At 39.1% G+C, this 15432-nt stretch overlaps 1 protein-coding gene and 1 long non-coding RNA gene across 52 annotated transcripts in view; one reads left to right on the top strand and one right to left on the bottom strand.

The window, feature by feature from the left end:
* The window catches only part of ABI3BP (ABI family member 3 binding protein), a 238310-nt gene that overhangs the window by 131265 nt on the left and 91613 nt on the right, over window positions 1-15432 (bottom strand). For all 50 annotated transcript variants that reach the window (XM_070582016.1, XM_070582022.1, XM_070582021.1 and 47 more), the window contains exons 5-6: window positions 6298-6479; window positions 5681-5733 (exon numbers count right to left, since the gene is read on the bottom strand). In XM_070582016.1, coding sequence (XP_070438117.1) covers window positions 5681-5733; window positions 6298-6479 — 235 coding nt within the window. The remainder of the gene's footprint in view (window positions 1-5680; window positions 5734-6297; window positions 6480-15432) is intronic.
* LOC139076925 (uncharacterized) overlaps window positions 1-15432 on the top strand; it is a 140542-nt gene that overhangs the window by 114627 nt on the left and 10483 nt on the right. The window lies entirely within an intron of this gene.

The following is a 15432-nucleotide window of genomic DNA, read 5'->3' as shown; positions in this document are numbered from 1 at the left end:
TTTCTTTTCTTTTCTTTTGAGGAAGATTAGCCCTGAGCTAACATCTGCAGCCAGTCCTCCTCTTTTTGTTGAGGAAGATTGGCCCTGAGCTAACATCCATGCCCATCTTCCTCTGCTTTATATGTGGGACACCTACCACAGCATGGCTTGCCAAGGGGTGCCGTGGCGAACCCCAGGTTGCCCAAGCAGAACATGTGAATTTAACCGCTGTGCCACCAGGCCAGCCCCACAACCCAATTTTAATTGAACTGTTTTCATGTACAATGTTTTTTATGAAGGTACCACTAGCCTTTCTTTGCTGTCCCAGGCTTACTGTGTGACCACATAGTGCGCGCAGGAGTCTCACGCAGCGGAGTGGGGAGCGAGGCAGTGAAAGTCCCGCGAGCCGCTGCACAGCTTTGCGGGTGCGGCCTCAGCACACCTGCTGTCTGTGGACGTTACTTGGTCCAGTTTTCTTTCCTAGGCCATTTCCTTGCTGGCTTTCTTTTCTCTAATAGCTTGCTGACCCCCATTCCTGCTGCAAACCTCCATCACCACTTCCTTTCTCTGCTCTTGTCCCATCTGCATTCAATAACTATTTTCTAAATGTTTATGGTATACCAAGAAGTAAACATATTTCCCACCTATCCCATAAGAGATGCATCATTTTATTTTTTTCTGTTTTGAGACACCTGTCCCTTAAGAACCCAGATTGTACTATATGCCGAGCAGGGTGACTGGTTAAGGGAATTCACTTTTACCATTTTTCTGGGATGTTGTGGCTAAGTAGCCAATTGGTGAGATTCAATGAAGAGAGGATGCTAAAAGGTTATGTCCCTGAAGATGTAGATAGTTGCCTTTTAGTCCCGGTTAGGAAAAGCCTGTGGTTATCCAGAAACAACCAGAGCAGTGGCCACACAGGGCGAGGGGCTTTCAATGGACTCTGCATTATACTAACTGCTTCCTGATATTATTTTGAAAATTAGCTTTACTAGAAGTAGTGATAACACCAGGACACTACTTTTTGCAGGTTATTCTTGACGGGTTTGTCCGTTTGGCATTTTCGTGGTGCCAGAATGTTCACTGTAGATTTCCAGGCTCTGAGATGAGGAGGAGCTGCCCACTGGGGAGTGGCTGAGGGCTGCGCAGAATCCAATTTCAGGGGCTCGAGAGCCAAACCACATGGAAAGAACTTGGGCATATTACATTCTGGTTTTAATTCATTCTTAGGATGTCCTAACAAAAGTTACGAAACATACTGATTTAACCCAACATCTGACTAAGAATGAATCTAATGTCCTCCTTGCAAAAGTCTTCCAATTTCTGGTCAGCTAGGGAGGAATCAGACATACGCCTTTGGCGATGTCGTTGGCCTAGATATAAACTTTCCAGTTTCTACTCAGGACAACAATGGCTAAGAATGGAGGGATCCCGATGCATTCATGCATCACACAGTGGTACCTGATGGTGAGGGGTGGCTGGGGACCGTATGGTATTTCTTCCTATTCACTTCATTTGTCTGGTGCTTGTTACACTTTAAAAATTGACACCACTTCCTTTTTTTTGCCAATAATAGACATGGCTTTTTAAAAAGATAGGTGGGTCTCTGACAGAAAGAATGGAAGGGTGAAAATAGATATCATATTTTAGGGGAATACTGATTTGGATTTGGATTAATTAAATAATTGAACTTGTATTTTAAATCTCTGTTAATAAATGCTACATACTTCAAAAATTGATTGTTTAGTTAATGAACCAGTTAGATAACTAAGGTTTTAAAAATATAATATATAAAAATTAGGTCCTTCTGGCCATCAATCTTTTATTTTTTTATATAATAAAACCCAACAGAAAAATATTAGGTTTCATCTTCATAAAAAGAGTGTTCTAGATTCTCAAAATGGACTAAATAGAACAATTATCATGATAAATGTGTTTTTTCTTCCTTAATTACATGGATCTCAAGTGACGTAAGTTATAAAGAAAGAATCGCATTTTTGATTATGCATATGCCATTTCTCTGATATTTCTAGAGGTACAGGCAGGGGTGGTATCGAAAGTATTTAAGCCCTGATAGAACAAAGACACTCACCAATCAGAAGAGACCCCTGTGACGTGTCACTTGTACAGCGGTCCTGGGGCTGCCAGCAGGTCACAGACTCAGATACGTGAATTACAGCATATAATGCACCCAGATGCTTAAGATGGGGCTGTATTTAACTTTCAAATTTTTAACCTAAATATTATTTACCTTTTTAAAATGGATAGCCTAAAGTTCAAATTGTGTTTCCCATTTCCAGGATCTCTGTTTGGCAGGTGTTAATTAGAGTTTTTGCTGCATGTCAGTTTTAGGTGTAAGCACGTAGATATAAATGAAAATATTTTTCAAAGCGTCTTTTGCTTAAGATTCTAAAAGCAAAACATCTGGAATTAATTTCACATCTCTTGAAATACTGCCTTCTAAGATCAGTCTTAGAGAAGAGATGTGTGAATATTTGGATATTGACTTTGGATTAAAATATACTTTTAAAGAATCAAATCAATTTTCAGAATCAGTTCTAAGTGGCCTCATAAGATGTTCAAGGCTGTCCCAAGTGGTTCCTTTTTAACTTCTCCACGTTCTAGAGCTACTCAAGAGCACAGATGTCAGCTCATGAAACACTTTTCCTCTTGTCTAGAAGGGAACAATGAAGAAAGCCTCACAGAGAAGCCTTAAAATATTTTTTCAATCAATTTGGGTTTTCCTTCAGAAATAACCAAGAGTTTCAAACTGCAGCTCGTCAGAGCTGGCGGGAGTTGGGGTGCTCCGCCTCACAGCTTGAAGTGATAGAGTGCCTGGCTCTGTGTCATTGATGCAGGAAGTCTCTTCCTGGCCCTTCTCGCCATGGCTATTTATGATGTGAAAAAGAAATTAAATTCCTTGGGAGTAAAACGTCAATCGTCTTTCCCAATCTTGCTGAGTAACTCACCCTAAATGAAATATTTTGCCAAAATAAATACAAATTATGGGGATATCATCACAAAAAAGAAGGAATGAAAGAAACGACATCGAGTCACATGAAGATAAAGCACGACAGCCAAGAGGGTGGGAGATAAGATTTGCTTCCTAGGAAACCATTCACAACAAGAGGGAGGACGTTCTAGAAGAGAAAGACAGACCAACTGCTCCCCTGGAGGTACAGCAGATTCCCCTTTCCTACACAACATTGACTGGATTTAAAGGAGACAAAGCCAAAGGGACCTTAGGGAATGGCACAAATCAACACCGGTGCTCGGCCAATTGGTTGGTTATTCAGAAAAAAACACATAACCTAGTCTGTATAGAACCTTACTCCATCCGATACAGCAAAATAAAACCCACACAGTTTAGAGCTCAATTATTACAAAATCAAACCACTTATACGACTAAAGAAAAAGAAATCGGGAAATATGTAGCTGCCCTCTGGATAGGGTAGGGCTTCCTAAAATATAATGCAATTGAAGCTATGACAATGGAAAAGACGAATAATCTGGTTAAGCAAATTTCAAGACTTGCCTATTTCAAAAGTTCCCATAAATAAAATTAATTAATAACAAATGTGAGAATATTTCTAGATGATATCACAGACAAAAGGCCAATGTTCTTTAATCTATAAAGTCTTTAAACTATTCACTAAAAAAAACCACAAGACGCCCGAAAAACAAAAAACTGAAGCTAAAGGTCATTAGATGGAAAATACAAATGGCTAATAAACAAGAGAAGGAAGTACTACTTTATCAGCAATTGGAGAAATAGAAATTAAAATAAACCCCTTAAACTATTTCATTAATCAAAAATTTCATCATTGAAATGCCTAATGTTGGTAATCAGGGGACTATAGCAAGATAACTCTGATATACTGTGGGCAAGATTGTAAACTGGTACAACTTTTCTGGAAAGAACGTTGATCCATACATATTAAGAAGTTTTAAAAATCTTAAAAATCTAAACTGTTAATTTCTATGCTAAGTATCTATTGTAAGGAAACAATTAGAAATGTCAATAAAGATTATGATCATAAATGTTTACCATAACATCACTGGTGATTAAAAAACAATTAGAAATAACTTAAATGCCTACAAATTGGGAACTGACTGAGTAGATGATAGAGTATTTAGATTACGTAATTTACAGCAATTAAGATTATGTTTATGAGGAGCATTTAATGACATGAAATATGCTTATGCCCTATTTTGGCTAAGTGAAAACAGTAAGACATAAAATTGCATATATAGCATAATTTTAGTTTTATAATGAAAACATGCTTAGCAAACAGAAAAATAAAATCTGAAATTTTATCAGTAGAGGATAAATGATTTTATACTGATCTTTATTTGTTGATGTTATAGGTAATTTTGTTAAAATTTCTTTTCCCATTTTCATACATTTTAAATCTCTAAATATCAGATATTTAGGGAAAAATCAAAACCTAAAAAAGAAAGAGAAAGAGAAAGCAAGAAAGAGAAAGAAAGAAAGAAAAAATCTAGGTCTGGGAATTTACCTGCAACCTCCTTTCTTATATTATGATTTGAAATACATCAAAACACTTTCCTGAGCATTTGATAATTCATTTGACTTGATAATAATTTTCCCACACACACACTTTTCTGCCACTTCAAACCACAGAAACATTCACATTATCAGGATTGATACTCAGTCAGTTCTATTTTATCCAAACCCATTTTCTGTCACTGAAAAGAATCCTACATTTTTTTTATTCTAGGGAGGTCTGTAGTACTTTTTCTCTCTCTCCAGACTGGGCTGCCTGGTCACTGGGCTATTATGTGGACTATTAGACATGAATTAGACATATCCATCCACTACATCAGGCACACACTGAATAGAGCAAATTTGCAACCACGAACCGAGCCTTTGTGTGTTCACCTGACTGGAGGAAAGTTCCCTGGCTGGATTCGTCCAACACTGAGGGAGCAAAGCCAGCACCAAATGCCCCTCTTCTCACCAAAGCACCTCCACCACCTGCTCAGGGACATAAAGCCCCTCACTTTATAACTGGCATGTGATTTAAAACGCACACAACTCTGTGATGGTGAGGCAGTGGCTGACACTTACAGTAGGTGGTACATAACTGAGACGATGCTGCCTGAGAACAATTTTGAAAAGCGGAGGGAAAGAGGACAACAAGGGACTGAGTTTCCGAAGTGAGAGAGAAAAGGCTGTGTAAACGGGGGAAAATGCCTGACACACAAAATATACAAACATATCCTGAACTGAAAGAAGCTGGGCATGTTAAAAACCATCATTTTGGAAAGAACTGACTCTTTTAAGTAGGAAGTGATAGAAAATAGAGGAAAGATTTGAACAATAGCAATGTCAAGAAGAACAGGTACTAATTCGACCTTGTGACGATACAGTGAAAACCATCCCAGAGGACAGGGTAACAAGCATAATCTCAAAATACTTGGAATATTGAAATACTAGAGTAACTATGTGGAATCTTAGAGCTTTAAACAAATGAGAGATGACCTATCTCATACTTTCAGCTCCATTTTCTGAAAAAGAAACTAATTCTTAAAACCTTAGCTACTTTACACAACATCCCATAGCTAGTCGGTTAATTCAGTGTTAGTATCTTATAATAGGACTATTTCCTTATTAAAAGAAAAATACAATGTAGACACAATTTTTAGAAAACATGCTTGAAAATAGCCTGGTACGTACCACTGAGTGGGCTTGGTCATAGGTACTTTGGATTTTCCCATTTACTTTTTTACCTGACAAAAACAAAGGAAAATGACATTATTTTTGTTCTTCTTGTTCCTAAGTCAATTCTAACTAATAATTATGAAGACAACTATACCTCCTACGCTCTCTAAGTTGGCTATTACTTTATTTACTGTCATTTCAAATGTTAATTTCAGTGAAACCTGAATGAAGGGAGGGCAGGAAGAAAGCCGGGGGCCCTGAAGACTGTGCGGGCTCGCGTCTACGGGTCCAGCTCTCCCCTCTGAACGTTCACACGCACTATTGGGTACTTTGCTTACTTGATGTTCATAGGTCAGGACTGATTAAAATACCACAATAGCCAATGAATTGTTATCAATGGAGGCATCAAATATTAGTTTATCACATTTTTTTAAAAAAGCATTCATTATAAAAAAGATTCTGTAATATCAATAGTCAATAACTTCAGTTTTGAATTCTCTCAAATGCTAGAGGATGGGAACGAAATCATCTCACATCACACAACTAAGAAGATAATTGAGAATTTGTTAATTAGGGAAAAAAGAAAAAACATTACAGAAAGCTTGCTGAGACAAACCGTTCCAGGTACTTACTTCCAACAATAGTCTTGTGATTGAAAATCTTACTCCAAATTCCACCTTCTACGTTGTCTTTCACTCCGAATTCATAAACCGTGTCGGGCTTTAGATTTTCCACAATTGTTTCTGTGGCTGGACAGAGTTGAAAAATCCATTTCTTTTCCTTATCCTTTTCTCTGTAGCGAATTGTATAAAATCTGTTGAACAGCCAAAATATAATGCTTTAAAATCAGAAGGAAATTCAAAATGTTATTTCAAGTTCCTTAATACATTATGGACTCCCATCTACTCTGAAGATTATATTTAATATAAGCTTCTGTTTAAAATTTTCCGAAGTTTGCAGAGAACATGAAGAAAATAGCTCAAAGTGTGCTTAAGTTTTTAATTTCTAATTGCAAGTCAGGGGACCGTGTAGCAGCGTAGTTATGATCTGACGGAACCCCAGAGCTCTCAGTGCCATTATTTGTTAGTTTGCAAAGTGAAAGTTGGAAAACACTAGATGTTCATTTTTTTCCAGTTATGCACAGTGCAGAACATAGGCATCATTTTATAAATACTTAATATCATAGTTTCATAATTGTATGGGCTTAAGCCTCTCGCCCCACAGAAGGTGCGCTAGAGGTAACGTCACTCAATCTTGTAAAAGAGGAACCTGAGGCTCTAAGATGCATCCAGGACTGCATTTCACGGGTGAGATTTTCTTATCTTTGTAAAAAAAGAATCAAGACCAATAGCCAAGCTAAGGGTACAAAGGGAAAAATTGAACAACGCAAATTCAAGATTGCTGTTACATATTTGCTTAGGGCTTCACAATATTCAGATAATATATGGCAAAGCAATGATAATCCCCACCACTATTTTTTTGCACCCTTATCACAGGCTAAGTTTTACATGTGTTATCTCGTCTAGTTGACACAGAACATCTAAGTGGTAGAAATTGTTAATCCCATTTTACAAATGTGAAAACTGAGTTTCAGAAAGATCACTTAACTTGCCCAGTGACCCAGCTAGCGACATTTACCAGTGGCAGAAGCAGAACCATAACACAAAGCCAGACTCCTCTGGCTCTGCTCCAAACAGCCTCACTGAGTGGGGCCACAGGTCAGGAAGGCGCATGTGGTTTCTACTGTGCACAGTAACAAGAACGAATAAACTAAAGCTTCATGTATCAGTATGGACAGATTTTATAAACAAACATTGAAAGAAAATAGCAAATTGCAGAATGATGTATGTAGTTTTGTATCATTTACATAAATATTAAAACACACCAACTATGTTACCACATATTCTTCCTGGCATTATAAAGAGACAACAGGCTGGAAGGATACAACCTGCGTGATAGTGCTGGGCTCCCAACGAGCAGGGACGGTGATAAATGGGATTGGAGGTGGGGCCAACAGGTAAACTTTATCTGCTTTTTATTCTTTAACATTTTCAGCAAACAGAATTAAAAAAAAAAACAGCCATCATATATCATGATGGAAACATAGGTGTTTGTTATAATATTTTAGGTTCTTATATTTTAAATTTTCTCTCAAAAATTTAGTACCTCTCTCCCACTCCCCACCCCAGCAAAATTAAATGGACTAAGATTTGGGACAATTCTTTTACTTAAAGTGTTAAAAAGTCACTCATTTACTCATGTTACAAATGTTTACTGGGCAGCCTCTAAGTGTCAGACACAAGCTCTTGATGATGCAGAAGCAATGACCCAGAATATCTGGGAACCAAGGCCAGGACTGGCCGCACTATCTGCGGAGCTCATTGCAAAACGAAAACATGGGGCCTCTTGCTCAAAAATGGCTAAGAATTTCAAGACAGTGACAGTAGATCATTAAACCAAGCACAGGCCCTTCTAGATGGGGGACCCCATGGACCTGCACACCCATGAAGGCAGCAAAGGGTTTACGGTATAATAAGTACGAAGAGAGGGGCTATATTTGTACACTCAGCCCACTTTCTCCCTAGTCACAAACTACTGAAATGCTTGAAATCATTCATTAGCTTGCTTCTTTCTGGTAAAAGCTGCTCTCGGGGTCCCGATCCCCCATTCCAAAGCAGCAAAAGACAGAATGGGTGCGGAGGCTGTTCCAGCCAAAGCCCTTACGGCTGCTGGGAACAAATGTTACAGGACAGGAATCCTCTGTGTCCTGGGACTCGAAACAGCAACAGTGATTTATGAGACACATTTCTTGACAAGTACGCTGCATGGAATTTTTGTTGTTTTTTCCCTGCCCTGGCTTTACAGGACCTTAAAGAAACACGGAGAAGCTAAAATCAGACCAGATGGGCTACCACAACCATGTGTCTCTAGTTTGGATAGATTTGGATACATTCCTGAATTGCTCGCATGATCCGGGGGCCCCTTGCTAACAGACCTACTAAAGGCCAGGTTCTGGGATTCCCAGTAAGCTTGATTTTAGATCGTCTTCCCAGGAATAAAATGGGACAGAAATGGTCTGTTCTAAAAACTTATCTACATGTAAAAAACAAATCCAGCCTGTAAAATTTTCTATTTTGATCACAAAGCGTTTGAAATGCCCTCTCTTGTACCAAGTTTGTCAGGAAAAATAAGTGTACAGGCAGCTAACCCTTTTTCTCTGCTCCAGTGAGGTTCACCCTTGTCGATCTTGGCTGAATTGCTAATTGTATAATGTAGGCAAGCTCTAAGTTTTAAGAGATAGCAAACAAGACTACTTAGCTATAAAGCAGTGAAATTTTCCTTGATTTTCAAGCAAAATATAGGCCTTATGATAACAAACAGAGAGCTGCACAACCGCGCACACAGCAAGTGCTTCATAAATATTTGTGGAATGAATAGAATGGATTCTTAGGGGCTCATGGGGTCATTCTAAAATTAGAATTTAATTGCTTTAAACAGCCAATGATTCGATCACCAAAAAATACTGTTTAAGCCACTAGGTCTACCCTTATATTTTGCAATGTGTCCCCGTGTAAAGCTTCACTTACCAAAATTCACCATTCCTATAGTATCAATGCAAGCTGCAGGAAAATACGATAAATGTTTGCACTGAACATTTGCAGAGGGCTTAAGTTCTTCTTAATTTATTTCAGTTTATCTATACAATAAACTTTGAAATGAGCAGAGCAAGAATTAGAAAAGAAGGAAACAAGGGGCCGAGGAGTGTCTGATGTCTGACAACCAGCGGCAGACCTGGGCAAATGGCTGGTTCTGACTCCTAAGCTAAGCCTTTTGTGTTGCATCAGACTGTGGTGCCTGGCAAAAGGAGATGGAAAAAGACAGGTAAAACGACCCAGAATGAATGAAGAGTGAAAGGGACTAGAATTCCTCTTAGCATTATTTAAGGCTTTTTTTTGTGTGTGTGTGTATTTGCAATCACATACAGTCACAGACCTCACATTATTGTCTGAAGACACCCAGGACCAAACATTGATTGCACCTCTTTCTGTGGATGATTAAATTTTGGCACAAGTGCATGGAGAGGCAGCAAGTCCATTGAAGATACAGCCTGTGACTGTCTTCAAACCAAACCTCTGGAAAGCCTGCTTCTAGCAATTTGGATTTTAAGAACAAGAACATCTCATCTCCTAGTTAAGTGGTAAGAAACTGTGGAGGGTAGTCTTCAACTGACATTATTCTGTGCTTGGATCTCCCGAATAGTCTCCATACTGACAATAAGTGTAATTACAGCTTTAAAAAGTCCACAGCTCCTCAAAATGTAGTGGAGAAGGCAGGTAGTGGCTCGGCTTGGGTATCTGTCAGCTGCAAACTAGCAGCATGACCTCAGGCCTGAGAGTCTCTTTGCCCACTTATGCATCAACTTTCTCCGTTAAAAAAGAAGAAGGGTTGGACTAGACAATCTTTGAGATGCTTTCTGTTTCTAAAAATTCATTCTAGCTACATATCAGACATTCTATTCCACTAAAATACAGAGGCAGAAATCCCACAAACAAAATTTGTGACGTAACTGGCAGCACATTATACCCAGCAAAGAAACTGGAGAATGCAGAAATTAGTTTCATCCTTTCAGAAGCTAGTCTGGCTTGATGCACGTGGTGGGCCATCTTTTGGGTTTTCTATCCTTTTTCAGCAATGCTTTCATTTCTATGTAATCAACTATTATTGTATTTCCTAAATCACCTACTCCATACGTTTTTTGCTGTCTTCACTTCAAAGGACACTTCCTGATGCCCCTGTAGTCAATGTTCTTGCTTCTTGCCTTCCTGAGACTGTGACCGTTCATATAAATCCTGCTTTGCTCCCTTCCTCCTCCCCCTTCACTCTCTCCTTGCCCCGCTCTGATTCCAGGGTTCTCCCTTCTTCTAAAAAGTAAGCTTCTTGGTAATTTTATTCCATTTCCTGGTTCCATCCTCTCTTCACTCTTTCTCTCCATTCTTCAAGGACTTTTCTCTGAGTCTAAAAGTAGTTTAGATGTTTTCCAATCTATCAAACAAAAATGAAATCAGTACTCGCTTCTTACCCCTTCTGGTATCTTTTGACACAAAATTTCTTAAAAGTAATCTACTTTCTCCTACTTTCTTACCACTCATAATGCCCAGATCTCTTTGTAACCTGCTGTCTGAACTGTTAGGATAATAAAACCTTAGGGTTACATCTAATAACTCAATCCTCCATGAATTTCACAACGACCTTGAAATCTACTCATCTTCTTTTCTGAATCTCCTCCTCTTCCCGTTGCTTCAGCTCCCTCTCCCCTCGCACCCATCAGGGTTCAAACCCAGTTGTTTCCCTGTATGATTCCTCCTGCACGGGTCTCTTCTCTATTCCTAAGGGCCACTTAAGGGACCAGCTTAGGGTCTTATTATCCCTGGACTCTTGCAATAATTTTCAAACTGGTCAACTATTTCCAAACTCTCTCTCATATTCTTTTTATCACCTACTGATGGCTGGCTTAGGCTCAAAAAAAGGAAGAAGTTTTTGATGATTTTAAAATTTTTAAATGATTTTAAAATGCAATAGCTTGCCTGAAGTGGCAATTATAATGGAATATAAAGTAAATGATTTCAAAAGCCATAAGGGGGACAGCAGCAAACATGGTACCATTTATTGAGTGCTCACTGCATGCCAGACACTCTGTTAACTGTTTTACATGTGTCATCTCATTTAATTCTGACAACCCTATGAGATGTTATTATCATTACTGCCATTTTACAGATGAGAAAATCAAGGCTTAGAGCATTTAAGTAATCTGTCCTAGGCCATTCAGCTAATAATAGAGCAGAAGTTTGAACTTAGGTCAATCTGACCAAAATTTGAACCCTCAGTGTTCATGCTGCATTACCGTGCCCAGAGACACTCACTGTGGACTCCGGATGGGAGATGTTGCAGAGGAGGTTCAAGGACTAGCTGGCCGGGCTAGATGATTTTTAAGGCTTGTTCTTGACATTCCACTTGCTTATTCAGTTACACATTTGTTGAGAACTACTGTCGTAAAACATGATGCTAGTTCTGTGTGCGATGGAAGATGAGTGGGACACCGTGCATAACTTCAAAAGTGAGCTCACAGTGTAGTGAGGGAGGGAGATGTACATATGAATATAACTAAACAAGGCAGGATGAAAAGCAGAGAGTGCTGAGGGTGTCTGGGTATGGCACTCTGTGGCCTGAACTTGTGAAACTCGCAGGCTGCATTTTAAATCCTATCCCAGCGGTGTGATTTAAAACAGGACATTCTGCCCAGAGCAGGGAGAGGAGAGTAGGCCAGATTTAAACCTTATGTCAGGAGCGTGACTCATATATTCCTTGAGCTGGATTCTTGGAGAGATTCTGTTATTTCTTTTACCAGGCAGTGGGGAGCTGGTGGAGGTTCTGCACCAGGTGAATAAAGTTGAGCAGCGATGGAGAAGCTAGATTTCTCAGCAGTGAAAGAATCAGAGAGAAACTGGAGGGAGGAATCTCAATTAATACGCTGTTGTCCAGATAGGAGACAACAAAGGATAAATCACAGAAGAAACAGAATGAAGGGGGAAAAAGAACAGATCAAAGTTATATTTCTGTGGGAGAATCAATGAGACTAGACTCCTTATGGGATGTGGGCGCCAAGGAAAATGCAAATAAAAATAAAAACTGAATTTTGAAACATGAGAAGATGGAAGTTAAAGTGATGGAAAAGGAGTTCTTTTAGTAATATAGAAAATATGAATTTAGTTTGAGTTTGAGGAGCTGACCACTGTTACCTGATGGATCTAATGAAAACATTCCATGGATCACTAAAAATATATAGTCTTAGAACTCACAAAATGGATCCAGGTCAGAGGTTCAGCATTGGAAGTCATTTTTACCCTTGTCGCTCCTACTGTTCTCTGTAGAACAGCAATGCCAGGGATTAGAAATGCAGACTCTCAAGCTCTCAAGCCTATGGACTCAGAATCCGCATTTGAACAAGGTCTCCCACAGGATTTGCAAGCATATCCAGGTCTGAGAATCACTGTTCTACACAGAGGTGACAGTTAAAGGCACGGCATAGCTGAGGTGAGGAGGACACAGGTGAGAGATCCAAGGGTACAACTCTATTCCACATTTGAGAGGTAGGATAACAAGCAAACAAAAGAGAGTAGGAAGAAGGTAAGAAGAAAATCTAAATAAAAATGTCAAAGAAAGGAAGAGTTCTGAATAGGAGGATGGCCCATAATTCCAGAGAGGTTACAAAGGATAAGAACTGAGGAGACTGCTGGACTGAGCAATTAATCGATCACTGATGACCACTAAGGGAAATTTCAGTGGAGTGGAAGAAAGGGGATGGAAGCCAGTGACAGGGAATAAAGACTGTGAGTGATACAGAAGTCGTGAACATGAGAGCAAACTACTCTAAGTTTCAGAATTAAGAGAAGAGACTGAAAAGTAGCTTGGAAGCCAAAACAAGATCAGCAGAAGGTTTGTTTTCGGGCAAGGAAATCTTGAGCATGTTTGCAAGCAAGAGGCAGGGCACCAAGGGCAGTGAAGGGTCAAAGAGAAAGGCTTGCAGATGTGGAAGGGACAGGGTCATGAGCACTGAAGTCAGAAATGTGTTCCTCGGAAAGAAGAGAAGAGAGGGAAAAATAAATCTGGGATGAATAAAGAGTGAGCTGATGATGGATAGTCTAAATTTCCTCAAGACTGCAGAGCCCGGATAGATTGGGGTAAAAAAAGATCCAGGGAAAGTAGCCAGGATGCTCTTTCCAGGATCCAGGGTAAGGTGAGGAGTGGCTGGATTGGAATCATTGGCGTGGGAATGGAGAAGTAGAAGATAACGATACTGAAGATAAAGGTGCTTCTCAAAGGCAAAGTCAACATAACTTGGGGCCTCAATAGCTACAGCAGATTAAAAATAAAAAATGAGTAAAGTTTCAAGTTAGAGTGAGTGGAAGAATTACGGGACATCAGAAGGTGATAAGACAAGGGAGCTGATATTTCAAGAGAAAAGTATGTTTGATTTTGTCACATTAAGTTTGAAGTAATGGTGAGACATAAAAGTGAAAATGCTGACAATCTACTGTTTATTCATTCTTCATGTACTCAACCGAGAGCCTACCCTATGCCAGATGCTGGCCAGGGGACTGGGGAAACGGTGGTGCTGAAGACGCACAAGTTCTGTCCTCACAGAGCTTAAACTTTACACGGCAAGACAAATGGAGAACAAGGCACTGGGCTCAATCAAGTGAGAATTTACAAGCATCACAAATATCCACTTTTCAAAAAACTTTGGATTGAAAAAAGAAAGGCAAGAACCTGCTGCGGACCAGCCGAAAGGGAAGGCTCGCATTCTTCATTAAGAGTAAATGGGTAAACTATGAAAGCGTTAGAAAAGGTGAAAGTGATTCTAAACAAATCAGAAAGCTTTTATAAGTTGGCAAGGAGTGAGAACTAAAGCAATGTTGAACACTTTAACAAGTTGGAAACAAGGGAAGGAAAAAATAAGCTATTAATGTTGAAATAAATTTGGTTTTACTCTTCATCTGGGCCAATTTGGAAAGCTTTCTTTTGCCCTTAGATATATTGAAGACAAATGTGTACATTCTTCCATTCAAAGCCCATTAAGAATAACAACTGTAAATTAAGCACATCTACTTGCCAATGTGAACTCAGAAAAGGATTAAAAAACATGGGAGACCCATATGGACCCTAAGCAGATAGGAATAGAAACATACCACAAAGGATAAAGTGACATTCCATTAATATTTCCGAGCTTAAAAGAAATGAAACAAAAAACAGAAGTTCTCTCACTGGAAACTCACTACACAATGACTTTGATGTATAAAATCCAAAACCAAAGTAGAAAGAAAAAATTTTTCCGATAAATTATTTGTATTTGCATAGGATAAACGAAGCTATATAAACCAATGTGAAATGATTTTTTTTTTAAATCAGAGGCTTTATACAGGATGCCAAATACTAGAGTCAATGGATTAAAATGACACCAGTTGGTGTCCAGTATTGAGCCAAGGGCGTTCAGATTCCAACAGTTTGGTAAGAAGATACTCCTGAAGGAAAACTTCAACAGTATTACTCTTCCAATTTTCAACAAGTAATCACTCCCTATAGCTACTAATGCTTATTCTAACCTACTCAATTACTCTAAATTCTAAAAAAATTCTGCATGATCATACGAAGGTGGCATATGAAAGTTTCTCCAAGTCTGCTTCCAATCACACTGATTTAAAATTGTTCTGATGGGTTTATCTGGGTGTTTATAATGCGTACAGTATTTCCAGAGCTTTTAAATAAAGTCTACTATTTTTTCTCAGATACCACAAAGACTTTAAATGCCAGCCCTTTATTAACTGTAGTAAGCAGGGAGAAAGGAGGCATGTGTAAATGAAATCCGTAAGTACTCCAAATGCTCCTTTTTAGTCATTACCATTTAATTCTTCCCTTTTAGTCATGGTCTAACAGTTCCCCATTTCTGTCAAGGATACCTTGATCCTCAGGTTTGAAAGTTGGCAACCGTCTTGGCACACAATTATTGAAACTTTTTAAAAAACTTTATTCTAGGTGGAATTGTTGATTTGGAATATTGTGATGTGACCAGCATGACTCCATCTATTTGATGAGAAGAGCAGAGCCAGCGTGTCTGAGGAAGGGGCTGCGGGGAGGTGCGTGTGTGGTCTGAGTAGCTTGAGTCTTCAAGGCAACTGCCATGGTTAAAATCCTAGCTCTTGGCCATCTGC

Source organism: Equus przewalskii, chromosome 18 (genome assembly GCF_037783145.1).
Source record: "Equus przewalskii isolate Varuska chromosome 18, EquPr2, whole genome shotgun sequence".
NCBI classification, from domain to species: Eukaryota; Metazoa; Chordata; class Mammalia; order Perissodactyla; family Equidae; genus Equus; species Equus przewalskii.
The sequence above is the reverse complement of the archived record's forward strand: the minus strand, read 5'-3'. Positions and strand labels throughout refer to the sequence as shown.